Source organism: Coregonus lavaretus, assembly GCF_964263955.1.
Source record: "Coregonus lavaretus genome assembly, chromosome: 2".
NCBI classification, from domain to species: domain Eukaryota; kingdom Metazoa; phylum Chordata; class Actinopteri; order Salmoniformes; family Salmonidae; genus Coregonus; species Coregonus lavaretus.
Window position 1 is genome coordinate 37,520,543 of NC_139989.1, and position 19,784 is coordinate 37,540,326.

The window sequence follows — 19,784 nt, forward strand, 5'->3', positions numbered from 1 at the left end:
TGGGGAAGGCCCTTTCCTGTTTCAGCATGAAAATGCCCCCTTGCACAAAGCGAGGTCCATACAGAAGTAGTTTGTCGGGGTCGGTGTGGAAGAACTTGACTGGCCTGCACAGAGTCCTGAACTCAACCCCATCAAACACCTTTGGGATTAATTGGAACGCCGAATGCGAGCCAGGCCTAATCGCCCCAAATCAGTGCCCAACCTCAATAATGCTCTTGTAGCTGAATGGAAGCAAGTCCCTGCAGCAGTGTTCCAACATCTAATGGAAAGCCTTCCCAGAAGAGTGGAGGCTGTTATAGCAGCAAAGAGGGGACCAACTCCATATTAATGCTCATGATTTTCGAATGAGATGTTCATCGAGCAGGTGTCCACATCCATCTAGTGTATTTAACTTTGATGCATACAGTACAGTAGATGGCGGTAAAGTACTTTTACTTGGCTAAACCTGCATCCTTAACAGATGAAGAATAATTTATTGACCAATCAGGAAATATCGGGTGTACTCCGCGCCTGCGTGTTTGAAATATGATAGTTTTGTTGATAAGCTATGCTATGCTAGCTAGCTAGCGGAGTTTATTTTTGCATATTAGGTTACCATTAACTTTCCTCTCTTCACTGTCTCGCCACTATATCAAGAGAAAATAGAAAACGCTCTGCATGAAGGGCTGATGGAAAACGCAAGAGATTTGGTGAGCGCGATTATTGTGTTCTGTGTAAATATCTGGTGTAATCCAATTTCCCCCTTTCTTTGTTGTGGTTGTCAGACTGCAGCAGCTAGTTTAGCTCGCTAGGCAGTAGTAGTGCCAGCTAGTTAGTGTAGCTGCAGAAAATAAGACAGGCAGCTTTATTCCAGCATTGCCTGCCTTTCAATTGTTTTATAAAGCTAGCCGTTGTTGTTGGCAAGCTGTTGTGCTGCTTCTTCAACAACCCTCCAACCTTCTAGGGCAGCTTGTCCGCTTGTATAACGGTGCAAGATCTAGCAGCTACCGTTAACGTTACGTTAGCTGGCTAGCAAATAATTGCAAGAAGGCAGGCCCGTCATGTTAAATAGACCGCACTGCAGTGATTTTTGGTGCTGTATTGGGGTGTCTTGCCGACTTTAATTCCTGGGATATCAGGTCATGAGCCAGCGCGTGCAGCTGTCATTTCAATGTTGTGCTTTTGCAACAGAGGTTCTGAATAGAAAGGGGGCGGTGCGCCACCGATGACATTAGCTATCTGTTTCTGCAGTGCAAAGCGTTTGGCATGTACTGTAGCTTGTCACAATATGTCGCAGTTTTGATCACTGAGAACATATACTTATTTTAGTGTGAAAATTGTAGGTGAGCTACCACTAGATATGTGGTGGTGGGTGTTACGGTTATAATTGGTTAACATGTTGAGCTCTGAGCAATTCCCATGTTGGTTCAATGCAGCGCTATTAATAGATTAATTAATTGGTATGTAACTATTGAATTGACATGTTATACTTTCAAAGTCACCTTCATCCGAATTCTGGCCGTGTTGCATGGAAACATTGGACATATTAGCCTACATATTCTCTTGGACCTCTATATGTAAGCGTATCTAAAAAGGTTTATGGATGCAGTGATTGCTTTGCAGTTATCAGAAAAATGATCATCAGTAGGTTATCATGCAAAGCAACCACCTGTAGTGGCATGCGGGTAAATGAGACTGCATTGACTGCACTGTGCTAGCTCTAGCTGAAAACAATCCTCTCTCTCCTACAGGCTGAACGGACTGTTCGTTCAGAAAGGAAGAGGCGGGACTCATTTGGGATGTTTGATGGCTATGACAGCTGCAGTGAGGACTCCAGTAGTAGCTCCAGCTCCGAGGACAGTGATGAAGAGGTGCCCTCCCTCCCTGCTAGCCTGCCCATCATCAAGACCAACGGCCAGGTCTACACCTACCCCGATGGGAAGGCAGGAATGGGTCAGTAATACTGTGGCTGCCTCTGCCTATTGAACATAACCGCTGATGGTGTTATTACATGGTTGAACTGAGATTTTAGCATTCTATTATATGGCCATCTCTTCGACTGAACAGTTCTCACACCTCGGTGTGTGTCTGTGTGTGTGTGTGTGTTTCACTCTCATCAGCCACCTGTGAGATGTGTGGGATGGTGGGAGTGAGAGATGCTTTCTACTCCAAAACCAAGCGCTTCTGCAGTGTATCCTGCTCAAGGAGCTACTCATCCAACTCTAAAAAAGCCAGCATACTAGCCAGACTGCAGGTAACAGCTGACTGCACTAAGTCTACTTCTATTGTCCTTGTATGTTCCTCTATAACCACAATTTTCAACTTGAATTGACATTGAAAAGGTGTGAAAACAGGTTGTATTTATTTCATTTTAATTCCTTCCTCTGTGTATCATCCTATGTGTTCTAAAATTAGCTATGTTTCCATTAACTGGTCCAGTGATTTTTTTGTTGTTGTTGACATTTAGAAAGTTCGTATAGAAAATAGATGCGACAATTGCCTGCTACAGTGCGTTTCCATTTAACTCTCTTGTCGATAAAAACAGCTGGACGTAAGGAAGTAAAATAAAAATAATTACGTGATAATAATAATTAGTTGAACATTTTTATTTAGCAAGCAATAGGCATTTAAAATTAAATGTTGAGTGGATCTTTTTTGCTTGGGCTACGTAAGGATATCATGTGCCCCGGTTACCTTCAAAATTATTTGGCAATCATTTATTCGAAAAACACAGTTTCCATCATAATTTGTCACAATAAAGAAAGTTAGACAAAAGTAAAATCCATCCCAGTCGCACTGATAAAAATGTTGTTGATCTTTAGAAAATATATCCTATATCTGCCATTTCCATTACACACGTTGCAATGATTTATTTTGCAACATTTGTTGCATAAACCTGGGACAATGGTAAGCTGCCTTGCTTGTAAGATTCTTCTTCCATCTCTCTCAATATTTGTTATTTTATTATTATTTTCAAAGGGTAAACCACCAACGAAAAAGGCTAAAGTATTACAGAAGCAGCCTCTCATGGCAAAGTTGGCTGCCTATGCCCAGTACCAAGCTAACCAACAGAATCAAGTCAAGTCAAAAACCGGTAAGTTCCATGTAAAAGTCCATGGCACGTGAAAATGCATGTATTACCAATTACAAATGACAACCATTACAAATTACTACAGTATAGGTGCAATAGTCTTCAACGATGATTCTTCTAGGACTAGATTGAGATGATATCTTTCTCACTATAAATAAAGGGGCCAGTATAAAAAATAAAAAATAAAAAAAAAATTGTAATCACTAACTGTAAGTCGCTCTGGATAAGAGCGTCTGCTAAATGACTAAAATGTAATTGACTTTTGTTATCTCTCATGACGATACTTGTGGTGGTTGCAGTGATTCCTGTGAAAGGCTTTGATTGGGGACGCTACATAGGCACCGGCGACATTAACGGGGCACCTGTCGGCTGTTTCAAACATGTAAGCAACGCTCAGCTCACACACTCCAAAGGGTTGCTGATGAAAAGTGACAGTGTATGGAAGTTAGAACATGTAGACACAGCCAATATGGTATATCTTAACTGACATTATACTTTTAAAGTAGAGATCACACTCAGTAGATAAATGATGCAAGCATCTATGGTTGCCTCTCATGGTGAGTACTTATTAAGGGACTAATATTACAATAAATACGAAGTAATTGAATTTCAGCTTGGGCCTTTCTTATTTGTAATAAAGAAGTAGATTCTTCTAGATATTAGAATGTGTTGATTTGTAACCCTTTAAGACTTTTTATGCTCCAGTACAACGAAACTCAACAGAGCAAGTATGTTAGAATATACCTAATCTCTATTGACCCATCAAAGGTCATTTTTCACCACAATAGCTCTTCTGGATGTTTTGGAAATACGGTGTCATTCTGTCTCTGGGGGGAACTCTTGGGTGGCAGGTATCTTTGCGGTTAGAGCGTTGGGCCAGTAACCGAAAGGTCGCTGGTTCAAATACCCAAGCCGACAAGGTGAAAAATCTGTCTGTGTTCTTGAGCAAGGCACTTAAACCTAATTTGCTCAAGGGGCACCATACTACTATGGCTGACCCTGTTAAACACCACATTTTACTACACCTGTCTGGTGTATGTGACAATAAAACATATTTTTAGTTGTTTTTTACATTGTTGAAGCTGCACTAATTGTCAGGATAGGTGACCATGAAGAATATTAGCTTGCCATGATGAGTTTGGTTGTTGAAATTAATAGCAGTCCTTTTTGAGGGGACATATTTGTATTGTCATGATGTGATGATGTTATTCTCTATGTTCAGCGTGTGATCCCGAGTGTTGTCTTCTCTGCCTTAGGTTCCCATGGGAACTTCTTGGGGTGACCTTGCAGAAGGGGTGAGGGTAGAGGTGCCCAATACAGACAGCGGCCTTCCAATGAAGGTGTACTGGATAGCAGGAGTTATCAAATTAGCAGGTAACAAAGCAGCCCCAGAGAATCCTCTTCACTCTAAAATGCACCTGGTTGGATTCATAGATGACGGTGTAATATCTCTGCATTCATTGTTTTCATCAAACTCTGTTTACACATGGACATGTTACACTTAGATGTAGCCTACACACAATGCTTGGAAACATAGATACTTCTCTCATCCACAATACTCCTGTAATTCATTTTTAAGGGTATTTCATGGGGGAAAAATAATCAGAAAATCACAAATAAGGTTGAGTGGTTTTCCTCATCTTAAAGCACCGCTGTGTTTCTCTTCGCAGGCTTTAAGGCACTACTACGGTACGAGGGGTTTGATGGTGACTCTGGCAGGGATTTCTGGTGTAACATCTGTGTCCCTGACATCCACCCGGTGGGCTGGTGTGCAGCAGGAGGAAAGCCCCTGGTTCCTCCCAAATGTAAGACTTAACAGAGGGAATCACTTAGAAAACACAGGCAGGAAATTTGTGGCCACAAGGCTACCAATTCAGTGCTCATCGATCAGTATGTATGAATTTGTGGCCATAAGGTAAATAATGATAATGCCTTTATTTTTAAAAGCACCTTTCATGCATTACACTCAAGGTTACCAAATCACTGCTCAGTATTCTTTAAACAAGGTACTGTATTTTGTTATGTATACGGCATGCATAGTCTGTTCTATGAAAGGTAATAAAAACAAATTATAGTACTGCACTTTGTTTTGCCAAGATAAGGATATATGCTGTGCTACAAGTGGTGGGGCAAGTGTTGAGTCATTTATCATTTCTGACCGGTTTGAGAGAATCATTTCTAATCTTTGCCAAACATTGTCTGACTGTTTCACTTTAGCCATTCAGCACAAGTGCACCAACTGGAAAGCGTTTCTCGTGAAATGCCTGACAGGAGCAAAGACTCTACCTATTGATTTCTCCACAAAGGTGAGCTACAACTGTACATCAGAAGACACCCCAACACCTCACTCATAGTACAAATATGCATCAAATATCAATGTGAGAAGAAGAATATGTTTGTATTATGTCCACAAATGCAACACTAATAACCTTATGGCACTACCAGTACAAACATGCATTGCATGTATTATTGTATTGTACACTAGTGACATTCTATAATGCCTAACTGGATTGTCAAGTAACCTTGTAGAATCCTCACCTCCTCACTCTTCCCCAGGTTCAGCAGAGCATGCAGTTCCCTTTTAAGAAGCTGATGCGTGTGGAGGTGGTGGATAAGACTCACCTGTGCCGGACGCGGGTGGCCCTGGTAGAGCAGGTGATCGGAGGTCGGCTTCGGCTCGTCTACGAGGAGTGCGAGGACGGCTCGGATGACTTCTGGTGCCACATGTACAGCCCACTGATACACAGCATTGGCTGGTCCCGCGGCATCGGACACCGCTTCAAGAGATCTGGTCAGTGACATTTTGGGGAGGGCACGCGAGACTAGGCACTTGGGTCTTAAACATAAGGGTAAAGATTTATTTGGGGTTTAAGGACCCAGAAAAGCTCAACATGGGTGAAACACTTATAGGCACTTTAAGATTAGAGTTGTTTCTGTATGATTTATATTGAGTTGTAGGGTTTGATTGTTGTCCATTAATGACAGACATTTTTTCTTTATTTTGGTGTTACGAACGTTCATATTATTGTTTCAGATGTGTCAAAGAAACTTGATGGCCAAGTAGATGCCCCAGGACAGCTTTTTGCGAAGGTTAGTTCAAATAAATGTTTCAATCTGCCACTTGACTCAGTTGATTGAAGTATTTTTGTAGTCTTTGACATTTGTTTGACACGTGGCACAATCTCTCTTAGGTGAAGGATGTTGACCAGAGTGGGGAGTGGTTTAAAGATGGCATGAAGCTGGAGGCTATTGACCCTCTGAATCTATCAGCTATTTGTGTTGCTACTGTCAGAAAGGTAAACCCTATAATCGTGATGAGAAATATGACTGACAGAGAAATCAGGGAAATAAAGACAAATAAACTTGCACATGTAACAGTTTGGACACATTCACGCTCCCTACCTTCTCTCTTTACAGGTCTTGGCGGATGGATACCTCATGATCGGAATTGATGGTTCCGAGGCGGCTGATGGCTCTGACTGGTTCTGCTATCACTCCACCTCTCCCTCTATCTTTCCTGCTGGATTCTGTGAAATCAACACAATTGAACTCACCCCTCCACGTGGTACACACTGAATTACATTACATTGTGTGGTAAAAGCATCATCACAATTGTCTATTTGAGTTTATTTGTAGTATCAAGAGAGTGCACACCACTGATTCTCACCTCACAGTGGCTATTTAAATTGGCCTGCCAGTTGCTGTTACTTGTAGCCTCAATAAGTAAGTCTCTTCTCCAGGGTACACAAAACTCCCATTCAGATGGTTTGACTACCTCAGGGAAACGGGTTCAGTGGCAGCTCCGGTGAAGCTCTTTAACAAGGTAACCTTGTGCAGCTTTTGGTCTGCTAGCTATTTTGCCTGTTAGGTCATTTTGGCTCTTTACTTTTATTCTCAGTCTGTTAGACTGAATTTGTTGTCTAAACCAACTACTTGCTTGTCTAAGTAACTCTTTACATTTTTCACCTGTTGGATTTAATCTATTTGAAGTTTGATTATTTATGCAGTTTGCCTTTCTCAAATTGCTGGATTTCTCTCAGTAGTGTAGTCGTTTCAGGAAATTAGTCTGAATAAGGATGACCAAGCGCATCTGAGTGCAGTGAAGTTAAGAAAGACTAGTAGCCCACCAATGTACAATGTCGCTTGCTTGTAGTTGTAGTGTTATGAGAAATTCCCTGAGTCCACCAGCTGAATGTTCCTTTCTTTTTCTTGACTCTGAAGGAGGTTCCAAACCATGGGTTCCGCCCTGGCATGAAGCTGGAGGCTGTGGACCTGATGGAGCCCCGGCTGGTGTGTGTTGCCACAGTGACACGTATTGTACATAGACTGCTGCGCATCCATTTTGACGGCTGGGAGGACGAGTATGATCAGTGGGTGGACTGTGAATCACCTGACCTCTACCCTGTGGGCTGGTGTCAACTGACTGGCTACCAGCTACAGCCACCAGCTGTGCTAGGTGAGTTTTTTAATATTCTGTTTATTGGTATTTCTCAGCATTTATTAAAAAAGATAAAGATGGTCTGAACTCGCTCTAGTCTAGCACAAAACAACCTTTTGGAAAACTAAGTCCGATTTTTCATTAGCATCATCCCCCAAATGACATTTTACATTTGAGTCATTTAGCAGATGCTCTTATCCAGAGCGACTTACAGTTAGTGAGTGCATAAATTTTTCATACTTGCCCCCCCCCGTGGGAATCGAACCCACAACCCTGGCGTTGCAAGCGCCATGCTCTACCAACTGAGCTACAGGAGACCTTGACTGTAATCTCTCAAATTACCAAAACTACCAATACAGGTAGAACTGCTTTGAAACAACTGCCAATAAACAAATGCAAAACAAAAACAACCAAGAGAGACAGTCAAAACATCAAACTTAATTCAACCAAAACACAAACAGAAACCTTCAGATAACCAAAACACTGCGACTTTAATGCAAACCTTTAATCTGAAACGAATTCTATTAATGTAGGAAAAATGAGCTAAAGCAGTGCATTTTTTGAATGAGGTGAGACGAGCTGTGCTGCACGAATGTATGAATGAATGAGTTGTTCTCTGGTTTGTGCTTTTTTTCAGCCTCTAGAGAGCTCCCTCCGAGTGTGACAAAACAGAAGAAGAAATCCCAGCAGTACAAAGGCCAAAAGAAAAGTGGGTCATCTGTCCCCTTGTTTCGCCCCGTGCCTCAGCCCCCTCCCCCTGCATCCTCTGCCTCTCGTTTCTGCCCCTGTGCCTACGCCTCCTCCACTGCACCCTCCCCTTTCCCTCTTTCTCTCTCTATTTAAGGGCAAAGCTGCACTCGCCACAGCTTTTCACGGTTCTTGCTCTGCGGGCATCTCTATTCACACCAAAACAGAGCATTGAAACCAAGTCAGAAACCTCCTACAACGGATGGATTTTCATACCAGTGTGAAGCTGTTATTAAAGGATGAGACCTCAGGCTAAAGACAAATCTTCAATGACTGCAATAAAATACAAATTATTTGATTATGTAGGCCCATAGTGTAGATCTTTTTATAGTGTGCTTGGTTTTTGTGTTCATTCAGTCTACATCAAGCTTTTCCTGAATACCTTACATTTCTAAGACATTTTTACCTAGATTTGAATATTGAAATTGTACCTTATTAATGATTTAATAACACATAAGTAACTGAAGAAGGACTGAGCACGCCCCCATTCTCATCGACGGGGCTGTAGTAGAGCAGGTTGAGAGCTTCAAGTTCCTTGGTGTCCACATCACCAACAAAATATCATCGTCCAAACACACCAAGACAGTCGTGAAGAGGGCACGACAAAGCCTATTCCCCCTCAGGAGACTGACAAGATTTGGCATGGGTCCTCAGATCCTCAAAAAGTTATACAGCTGCACCATCGAGAGCATCCTGACTGGTTGCATCACTGCCTGGTATGGCAACTGCTCGGCCTCCGACCTTAAGGCACTACAGAGGGTAGTGCATACGGCCCAGTACATCACTGGGGCCAAGCTTCCTGCCATTCAGGACCTCTATACCAGGCGGTGTCAGAGGAAGGCCCTAAAAAGACTCCAGCCACCCTAGTCATAGACTGTTCTCACTGCTACCACACGGCAAGCGGTACCGGAGCGCCAAGTCTAGGTCCAAAAGGCTTCTTAACAGCTTCTACCCCCAAGCCATAAGACTCCTGAACAGCTAATCAAATGGCTACCCGGACTATTTGCGTTGTTATTTTACTGCTTTTATTTTTTACTTATCTATTGTTTACTTAACACTATTTTTCTTAAAACTGCATTGTTGGTTAAGGGTTTGTAAGTAAGCATTTCACTGTAAGGTCTACACCTGTTGTATTCGGCGCATGTGACAAATAACATTTGATTTGAAGTAGTCACATGTCAAAAAGAGCAAAGGCATAAGAAACAAGAGAAGGCAACAGCAGAGCTGATTAATCATTTTACCTTTGTCTGGGTTTTTAGAGAGGAAGTTCCCCATTGGTAAGAGGCCAGTAAGTTTGTCGGGGGTGGCATTGAGTGGAGTGCCCCAGAGGAACCTATCTGGAGACGAGAACATGACCCCGCCAGACTACCCATCTCCACCCACGCCAGCATCTGCCTCAGGGACTGAACAGCCTCCCTCGGCAGCCCAGGAACTCAGCCCCAATGGAAAGCCAGGTAACCTAAACCACCCCGCCAACTGAACTCAAATTAGAAACCCATGTTAAGCCTGGTAGTTGGGTAGGGATGTCCTCTACTGAAACATAATGGTGTAGTAGTCCAAGTACTCTACCCCATCTCAGCATCAACCATATTGAACAAGGCAACCTATTTTCTCTTTTATCTCCTGAGTTTTATAATGAATCTCTCCTACTTCTCTACTGTCCCTCTTTCCCTTCCCAAGGGGTGACGCTGCAGCTGAAGGAGGAGGTTCAGGAGGCGGACGAGTTCACCTTCCCGCAGGGCACAGCCTCCGACCTGGAGAGCAACGGCTCCGGTGGCAGCTACTACATCAAGCAGGAGCCCTGAGCCTCCATGGGGCACTGCTGCACCCACCCACCAACAGAGGGCCAACCTGGGGGCAAGAAGGAGCCAGTCCACTCCTTCTCCCTCCACAGCACCAGAGACCATGGGCCCTGTGTGACATCCCCACAACATTAACATGGAAGGTCACCAGGGGTCACCAAGCTGTGCCCATAGAGAGACTCGGGACAGAGTGGCTCAAAGACTAGTTCCAAACAGACAGCGCAAATGGGGAGAGGAGCGTAGAAAAGAAAAAGAGAGGTGCGTGAACGACAATAACATTACGTTTCATTTCAGTGTTTTGTACTTCAACAAAAACGTTTTTGTACGATTTTCAAATCCGAGATCTTTTTGTGCATCTCTCGTATTCGTTACTTTGAGGTAGGGTAATGTTTCGATGGATAAACTGTGTGATGTTTGTGAGTATATATAATCAGATTTTCCAAAAAAAAACAGGGTGTATGTATGTAGGTATTGAATAGACTAAACCTTACTGGTATAAAACAATCACTCAGATATAAAATAGAAACACCACCAATCAGCTTCATACCAGTTCCACACATTCAACTAAGATTTGAGCAGCCTTACACATTCTCTGAATCTTGCGTTCCATTTGTGTGATAGCCAATCATGACCGACAGCTATCACTGGGACATTACCAAGGAGAATGTGGTAGAGTTCCCAAATCTCTAGTTGACCCTTTTCTCACACTATATTTACCATGCCTTATTTAAAGTATGTTTACAAATATTACTCCTCTTGGCCAGCTGATTGCAGGCACATTTTTGTCAAATCTAAAAAATTATACTCTATGAAAAACAGGTCATCCACCATGGTAATATTGAGTTCTATCACAGTTTACTACACAATGATATGCAAACCTTGACTCTTGTGTCAAATAATACTGAGATCTATCTGAAATGTTCTATATCTAATGTATAGCAGTATTCTACATTAATTATGTCATAATTCAGAGCGATACTATAAATAGAGTAGAGTAGATATTCAAGCCAATGAAATAGTTGGGCTGTTGTTCACTATCATCACTTCACTACCATCAACAACATGAGAACCATTTATCTAAATAGAGAATTTACTGCCTTTGTAAAAGAAAATCTTCAAAATCATGCTATGTTTGCTCTACCTCTTTTAGAACTTTAATGTAATCTCCTGTTGCAAGGTAGTCAGATTCTGATCAAACCACACGTAAAGTTGATTTTCATGACAATTTAAATCACTTTGACAGCTGTGTGCATATTTCCTAGTAAGTGATTGGTAGGCCTGGGCTAAATTGTCACACTCACCGACTCATGATCATACAATTTATTCATAGGCCATCCTTTCAATGGGAGATATTAAATGAATGTCAATATTGATTTATAAAACAAAATATATCACATTAAATGTGTATTTATGAACAAAGCATACAGTATATAACAGCCAATTTACAAACATGATATGGTGATTTATTTTGTGCCATATGAGAAATTAAAGAGGGATTATAATCTACATACTATATACTATATAAAATAGTGACTGCACTCCATTGTCTCACTTTATATACCAGTAAGGTTGACAATTTACTCTCAGGAAATCTTAGCGTATTGTATTATAGGCTTCTTCGTCGTTATGGTTATTGAGAAAGGTGTTGTCATTGGCTGTTGGCATGCTGAAATTAGGCTTCGGAGATTGATGTGGTCAACAGTATTAACAAAATGTGTTAGTCCAAGATCAGTCTTAAAGTAAATGTCACTTGGTAAACCATCTCACTAATGTAGACCTATCTGATTGTGATACAAGGTCCCATTTTAAGTGGATTTGTCATATATTCTGTCGCTCTAGAGGTAGGATTACCCGTCTGTATGTCACTGTTTGATAATGTGTAGGTGTTTGTTTTGAACTTTTTAAATTTTTTTTGCAAAAGTGTTCAGTTAAATGTTAGCTCTGTCGATTGTCTTACTGTTGTTACTGTATGTTTCAATGTCTGGTACTGAGTGAAACTCAAACTAGTATTACAGTCTCAATTCAAATTGACATTTTACGCGTTGGCTGGTGTAAACCAGCTCAGGTGACCATGGTGATGTCAAAGATTGCCAAAGGTCACTGTCAAGCAATAACGTCTTATCACAGTACTCTCCTAACGTTACATTTCACCCTAAATCTCATAATAATGAACAAGGTTTGACATGCACACAATAGCTAAATATATGGTAAAGAGGCGTATGTTTTGCAAATACCCCTCAATTTCACCCTACATTAGGTTTGGGAGACGCAGTGAGATCATAAGCTTTTAGCTGTACTTTCACTCAAACTTCAGACTGTGCATCAAAGACCGAATGGTGGAAATATACATTACATTATGTTAATAATTTATATGGCATGACTGTTTTGAGACGACAAACCTTGTTTCCGTCGTCCTTGTAACACAAATGTTAGACATGAGAATTCATGGTATTTGAATGAAGAAAAAAAGAAACACACAAATGGACTCAATATAGGGCTACACTATTCTGATCATGACGTTAATTGATTTCAAATGCATTATTTCATCAATATTATAATCAATATAAAAGAAACAAGACTAGAGGGTGTGTTTGTTAAAACCAAAATATGTGCATGCAGCAGTGTGAACATCATGTCCTCTTGGGCTTAATTGGTTGGTCTTGGTTTATGTATAACTGTTGGTCTTTGCACTAACACGGGTCTGTGTGTATGTGAGCTTGTTGTTTCTAATGTGAAACCCCTTCATCATAGTCTTTGTATTCTGGTGCTATATATATATATATATATATATGATAAAGTCATAACCTTTTGTTAAGAATGAAATGATTTTCAAAAACTGTGACCATGGTGAAGAAATTCAGTTCTCTTCTCGTATTCTCGTATTTTGGATACAACTAAAATGAAAGATTTGTATTGAATTAACTGTCAAAACATTTTCTTTGCATGGCACTTGTGGGATAAATAGGGATTTTTAGCGTTTTCTGTACGTTTTTTCTTCGTCCAAGTATATCGTTTTTGTTCCTTGGTTTCCATGGTAAATGTGCTGTGAACATGAAGTTTACTAAGCTACAGTATATCAAATACAAAAGAAAAAAAATATGTATTTGAAGAAAGATGTTTACTTTCATTTAACATTTTTAATGAATCTTGCAGCATGTTTGTGGAAAAGCATTAATGTAAAATAAATTATTCATTTTACTTTTTTTACACTGCATAAAAGTACAGTATTGAAAAGCCAGTGCCCATTGTTTCGTTGACTACACCATTAAAGGGATACTTCAGGATTTTGGCAATGATCTTGCCTTTATCTACTTCCCCAGAGTCAGATGAACTCCTGGATACCATTTTTGTGTCTCTGTGTCCAGTATGAAGGAAGTTAGAGGTAGTTTTGTGAGTTAATGCTAACTAGCATTAGCGCTATGACTGGAAGTCTGGGTATCTGCTAGCATGCTATGACGAAGTCTATGGGTATCTGCTAGCATGCTATGTCTGGGTATCTGCTAGCATGCTATGACTGGATGTAATTTACATTTTAGTCATTTAGCAGAGCAACTTAGTGAGTGCATACATTTTCATACTGGCCCCCCATGGGAAACAAACCCACAACCCTGGTGTTGCAAGCGCCATGCTCTACCAACTGAGCTACAGGGGACATCATGAAGTCTATGGGTATCTGCTAGCAGTTACTCAGACGGTCATTGCGCTAAAGTTCGAGCCAATGCTAACTTCCTTCATCCTGGACAACTTTTTATCCATGAGTTCGGACACTGGGAAAGTAGATAAACAGCCTCTGCCAAAATGTAAAGTTGTTCACAATTAGCCACGTTCTCTGGATTGCTAGTGCCCTCAAACGCAACTCTAGACCAGTTCCACTGGCCCCTGTAGAGGGCACCCTGAAAGGGTAACACCTTAAATGGCATGTACATAACATCTAGCAAATAGGTCTTTAATGAAATATTTAGAGTCATTTTCCACAGCATGCCTTGCCATTTGTTGTGAATATAATGAAGCCCCTGCACTGAACAGAAGCCAGAGGACACTACCAATTTTTCTATCAAACATGTTAACATGTCCCAGTCCCCTACACAAATCCCCAGCACAGTTTCAAAAGTAAACTAGGCGAGCCTCACGTATTCTAATTCATGATTATTTTTATTGACATGATTATTTTTAAGTGCTTGAAAGTCACAAGGTACATGAACAAATTCCAGATCAACAGCATTCAGAATGGGTTTGATGGGGTGTGAGGAAAAACCCTTTCCAGTTTATTTACTCATACAGGAATTCATGTTGGCAGCTCTTGTACTCGACAATCTCATCTGGCTTGAACCACAGGGCGATCTCCTTGTTGGCACTATCGAGGGAGTCACTGCCGTGGATGATGTTCCTGTAACGGCAAAAGGCTACAAATCAGAAACTGCATCATGCGGATAATGGCCTTAGGTTTATTGGAACTACAGCAGAGTACATTATATTTCTCTATACATGCCAGTTTGCTTGTAGAAAATTCATTACAGCTTGAATAGTTCATCAGATTGCTGTCCAATGGTGTATACACATTGTCAGGTTGCACCTCCACTCACGTTGGTTGAGCACTTCCTACTGTCCATATCAGATTCTGTATAAAACAAGTGTCAGTGGACATATACCTGCCAAGCGTGATGCAGAAATCTCCGCGGATGCTGCCGGGCATGGAGTCTGCAGGGTTGGTCTCTCCCAGCATCAATCTGCCGTTCTTCACAACGTTCAGGCCTTCCCAGATCTGAAAGCAAGGGAGGATAAAATAATTGATAATTGAGAGTGGAACGCTTCATATCACAAGCACTGCTCAAGAGAACCTGAAGTATAGTGTCCAGGGTGGCATTAACAGTGAGCCACTATGCATCTAGCAATGAGCCAGCATTTTGAAAGGGGCTGTGCCCATGGGGATGATAGTTACCATGGCAACAACTGGACCAGAGTGCATGAAGGAGCAAAGGCCGCCATAGAAGGGCATGGCCTTCAGGTCAATGTAGTGCTGCTTGACGAGGTCCTCAGACGCCTGCAATCACAAAAACTCAGTTCAATGCCTCAAAATGAATATTATGCAGTTAAATGCCGTTGAACCCTACTAGAAGCGCCTCTGAACAGATTGTTATTCACATACCTGGATCATCTTCATGGCCACAAGCCTGAAGCCCCTCTGCTCAAAGCGCTTAATGATATCTCCCACAAGCCCCCTCTGGACACCATCAGGCTTGATGGCAATGAAGGTACGTTCGGTGTTAGACATGGTGCTGCAACACAGGAGGATAGATCTTGAGTGACTGAAAATGGCAGTGGGCCGTCAGTGAAATGCACATTAATGGAAAAACAGCCTAGTTTGTAGTCTTGGAGATCCAAATCCCCCTTCAAAATGAAATTGTTGAATTAGCTGGACTAAGCCAGGCCACTCTGCACAACACATCAGCTCAACCTTTGACCAATGTACTGCCAGTTGACAGCTCTTCAATGTCACCTAGACTGCTATGGAGTGAACAGATGTACTGTGGCTAGTGGGAAAGTGGGCAAGGACAGTACAATTCTATTCTTATCACCCATCCTTCGGAAAGTATTCCCACATGCCCATTCCATGCCTATGGTGTATTTAGTATGAACAATTTGCTTTCGTTGCCAATGCTCAACTCATGTTTCATACATGGGCAAAGTACAGTTCACTACACTGAACTGCAACCAGATGCTGCAGCAGTGTTAAACTGTCTGCTGCAAACGTAATTTCATTGGACTTTTTAAAATAGTAATATTTAAAAACCTACACCGACTTAACAGCATTTAAAAAAACTAAACGACAGTCATCTAATCAAATCACAACCACACCCTGCGCCGGAACCAGACGAATTGTGCACAGATTCGCAAGCTTGGCAATACATTAGTTAGCATTTTTACATCGCGATGGACCGATTGTTAAATTCTCCCACCGTTTGAATGACAAACCACGAAAAGTAGCTAGTTAACTGGCTACGTCCCGATTTAATACAGATCCGAGTGTTCGACAGCATTAATATAACTTTCAAATTCGAGCTAAGGACGTTAACGCCATGAACTTGAGCACATCCCATTGTTGAAAGCAAGCGGCCATATTTGGGACAGATCAGGTGCCACATGGCCCGGCTTTCCACGGTCGTTAATCGAAATACATTTCAAGTAGATTAAAGTCAAGTACTTGCCACCTACAACTGAGCTTATAGTAACACGAAAGGGCCAAATAATAGGCTTACGTTAACCCGCAAGGCTCAACTAGTTAGCCATGTGAATCAGCAGATGTCACCCCGCAAGTCAGTCACGTCCGGGAAACTGAAGTGCACAGCCCCGGTGTTACCGCGTTACATTTTCAGTCAACTAACTCAACGTTAAGCATGCTATAACTACTCCAAGTCATTGATTTACTATTAGGATGGGACTTAACTTTTAAAAAGAGTCACTCAATGCATGTCAATTAACTAGCTAACGTTAGTTAGGTATAAACGGGCGAAACACCACGCCGTTACGTGGCATGCTAACTAGCTAGTCAATGCGAAAGGCAAAACACTAGCGATACTGATCCACCAACTTCCTAAAAACATGAAATTAATATAACGACAATGATAGACGCGTAAAACACAATGCTATGATTTAATGCAAAATGAAGGGAGTTGTAACACCACCATTCAAGCAGCATACCTTCAAAGTTACGATGTTGAGACTGACAGAAGACCCGGAAGAGAACCGTTAAGGACAGAAAAACAATCAGTAAGGATGAGATGATGATGAGAGCTTGTTTATAAAGGCTGCCCAGTGAATGGGTGGGGCTTGGATGAGGTCGAGAATTGATTGACATGTTGCCTGCGTTTTAATCACCCATGTTCTTTTGTGTATTCTAGCGCCACACAACAGTTAATGGTGATATCGACATGTGCTGTCAAATATTCGAGTCTAGACAATGGGAAGTGCAAATTATATAGCATACAACACCAAAGGTTGATATCAGCAGACTAACCGAAATGGTATCTGTTGCAAAGGGTGGGTGGGTTTTCAAATGGGTGTGCATGTTTGTTTGTTTTTTTATCAAAGAAATAGACGTAGGTGTAAATATATATCAGAGCCTCACATTTTACAAACACACTTTGAAACAATTTTCCTTTACATATTTTGGATGAAGTCTGCTTGTGGTGACCGATTTTTATTTTTTATGAGGCAGAATTGATTTGACTGGAATAGTGTCTAGTCTGGTATCTGTTGTTGTCATTTAAGCAATAATGCCTGAGAACCCGATAATTATTGTGTGACAACTCACGACAAGGCTGTTCTGAGGCAAAGGCACGATTTTTAAGAGGCAGAATTGATTTGACTGGAATAGTGTGTGACGCTTAGTGGTCTAGTCTGGTAAATGTTGTTTTCATTGTTGATTTTGTATATGAGATGTATATTTTTTATATTTTTTTTTTTTGAAAGGCAAGATAAGTCTTACCATCTGCCAAATTCAGAAATAGTGAGTAATTGGGTAAAGGTGACAAGGCTTTGTTTTTCTGATTTTTTTTATAGAGATGTATATTTTTTATATTAAACATTTACATTTACATTTTAGTCATTTAGCAGACGCTCTTATCCAGAGCGACTTACAGGAGCAATTAGGGTTAAGTGCCTTGCTCAAGGGCACATCGACAGATTTTTCACCTAGTCGGCTCGGAGATTAGAACCAGCTACCTTTCGGTTACTGGCACTACGCTCTTAACCACTAAGCTACCTGCCGCCCCGGCGGCAAGATAAGTCTAGTCTTACCAAGATAAGTCTTACCATCTGCCAAATTCAGAAATAGTGAGTAATTGGGTAAAGGTGACAAGGTGACATTATGCATAGAGGGCTTTCTGATGACATTCCGGGGTCAGAGGTCAAAGGTTATATAACTTTTTGATAAATAATGTAGGCTAATTAATGAGAGTTTGAGAAAGGTGATATGTAAAATCTCAGAGAGAGATGCAGGAGGCTGATCCAGAGTCAGACGGATCATCTCAGTCAGAGGAGACTGAAGCAGAGAGAGAGATGCAGGAGGCTGATCAGGACTTAGCCGGCCCATCTAACACATAGGAGCCACAGCAGACTTCTCATTACAACCTGTCCTTGGCCAGGAGAAGCTCCTCCTCAGAACTTGAATTCTTAGGGGAGGAGATGACTGAGAAGTAGGTAGCTCTTTGTCTTCCCCATACTTACCTCCTATTCTCTATACTGTATGTTCTGCAACTGACAAAAGAACCAATCAGAGGGTGTATTTGTGGTGTACATGTATATAGGCTAGTCCCGTAGAGGTCAAGGGTTAGATAGTTTTAATAATTAACAGTACTCATCTATTTATCCCTTTTGCAGGCAATGGATTCTTTTGACTGAGAATATGCATGAAAGGGTGAGTTAGTGTTAGCTCTGGAATTTTCTAACATCAGGGAGACGGTAAAATAGACTATGGCTGCATCCCAAATGGTGCCATTTTCCAAATATAGTGCCCTACTTTTGACCAGAACTATATGGGCCCTGGTCAAAAGCAGGGCACTATATAGGGAATAGGGTGCCATTTGGGACACAGTCTAGATCAGGGATGGGCAACTGGTGACCGTGGATCCCCTTTTGTAAGCCCGCGGATCAATAAAAAAAAAGAATGGAACTCAGTCGGGGTCTCAACTTATTGTTGAGAGTTAGAATAGTAGAATACACAAAGTGCAGTTTAAAATTTTGGTTTTGCATCAGCAGTTTTTCTCTTGCTATGTCAGTCACTGACAGTCACTCAATTAACCCATGTCAGCTAAAACATTTTTTTGGGGGTAAGTTAGTCTAGCGGCCAGCTTTCTAAATTTGTAGTAATCATGGTCGAATTACCGACTGGGGAGGGGGCATTGATTTTGTTAGTCACGCTCACTCATATATAGTGGGGGAAAAAAGTATTTAGTCAGCCACCAATTGTGCAAGTTCTCCCACTTAAAAAGATGAGAGAGGCCTGTAATTTTCATCATAGGTACACGTCAACTATGACAGACAAATTGAGAAAAATAAATCCAGAAAATCACATTGTAGGATTTTAAATGAATTTATTTGCAAATTATGGTGGAAAATAAGTATTTGGTCACCTACAAACAAGCAAGATTTCTGGCTCTCACAGACCTGTAACTTCTTCTTTAAGAGGCTCCTCTGTCCTCCACTCGTTACCTGTATTAATGGCACCTGTTTGAACTTGTTATCAGTATAAAAGACACCTGTCCACAACCTCAAACAGTCACACTCCAAACTCCACTATGGCCAAGACCAAAGAGCTGTCAAAGGACACCAGAAACTGTCACGAACGTCAGGGTAAGGAGTAGACCAAGGCGCAGCGTTGCAGGCAAACATACTCATTTATTAGCGAAACGTGATCAAAAAGACGGAAACGTGACAGTACACGGTTAAACACAACCAACTAGAAACAAGAACCCACAAAACACAAAGGAAAACCGACAGTTTAAATATGGCTCCCAATCAGAGACAACCAGCAAACAGGTGACACTCGTTGCCTCTGATTGGGAGTCACTCAGGCCAACATAGAAAATGACAAACTAGAACCCCCAACATAGAAATATAACACCCTAGAACCCCCAACATAGAATAAACACACCCTGGCTCAACAAATAGAGTCCCAGAGCCAGGGTGTGACAGTACCCGGACTGCGACCGCGCCTCAATAAGAGCTA

The 19,784-nt window shown here is 41.5% G+C and overlaps 2 protein-coding genes across 2 annotated transcripts; one reads left to right on the forward strand and one right to left on the reverse strand.

Moving 5' to 3' along the window:
- The first annotated feature begins 512 nt into the window (after nucleotides 1-512).
- On the forward strand, nucleotides 513-10,498 carry LOC311102343 (MBT domain-containing protein 1-like). Its single transcript, XM_084143654.1, has 17 exons — nucleotides 513-689; nucleotides 1,731-1,932; nucleotides 2,100-2,233; nucleotides 2,959-3,073; nucleotides 3,370-3,452; nucleotides 4,327-4,444; nucleotides 4,741-4,875; nucleotides 5,288-5,376; nucleotides 5,627-5,861; nucleotides 6,105-6,160; nucleotides 6,262-6,366; nucleotides 6,488-6,635; nucleotides 6,811-6,893; nucleotides 7,292-7,526; nucleotides 8,146-8,217; nucleotides 9,515-9,709; nucleotides 9,936-10,498. The coding sequence occupies exons 1-17, from the start codon at nucleotides 669-671 to the stop codon at nucleotides 10,058-10,060; spliced, it is 2,151 nt and encodes a 716-aa protein (XP_083999780.1). The 5' UTR covers nucleotides 513-668; the 3' UTR covers nucleotides 10,061-10,498.
- A 3,690-nt stretch (nucleotides 10,499-14,188) lies between these two features.
- On the reverse strand, nucleotides 14,189-16,836 carry LOC311102351 (nucleoside diphosphate kinase A-like). Its single transcript, XM_084143667.1, has 5 exons — nucleotides 16,757-16,836; nucleotides 15,204-15,333; nucleotides 14,997-15,098; nucleotides 14,707-14,819; nucleotides 14,189-14,444 (listed from the first exon to the last, which is right to left on the reverse strand). Exons 2-5 carry the CDS (start codon nucleotides 15,327-15,329, stop codon nucleotides 14,327-14,329), a joined length of 459 nt encoding a protein of 152 aa, XP_083999793.1. The 5' UTR covers nucleotides 15,330-15,333; nucleotides 16,757-16,836; the 3' UTR covers nucleotides 14,189-14,326.
- Between the last annotated feature and the right edge of the window lie 2,948 nt (nucleotides 16,837-19,784).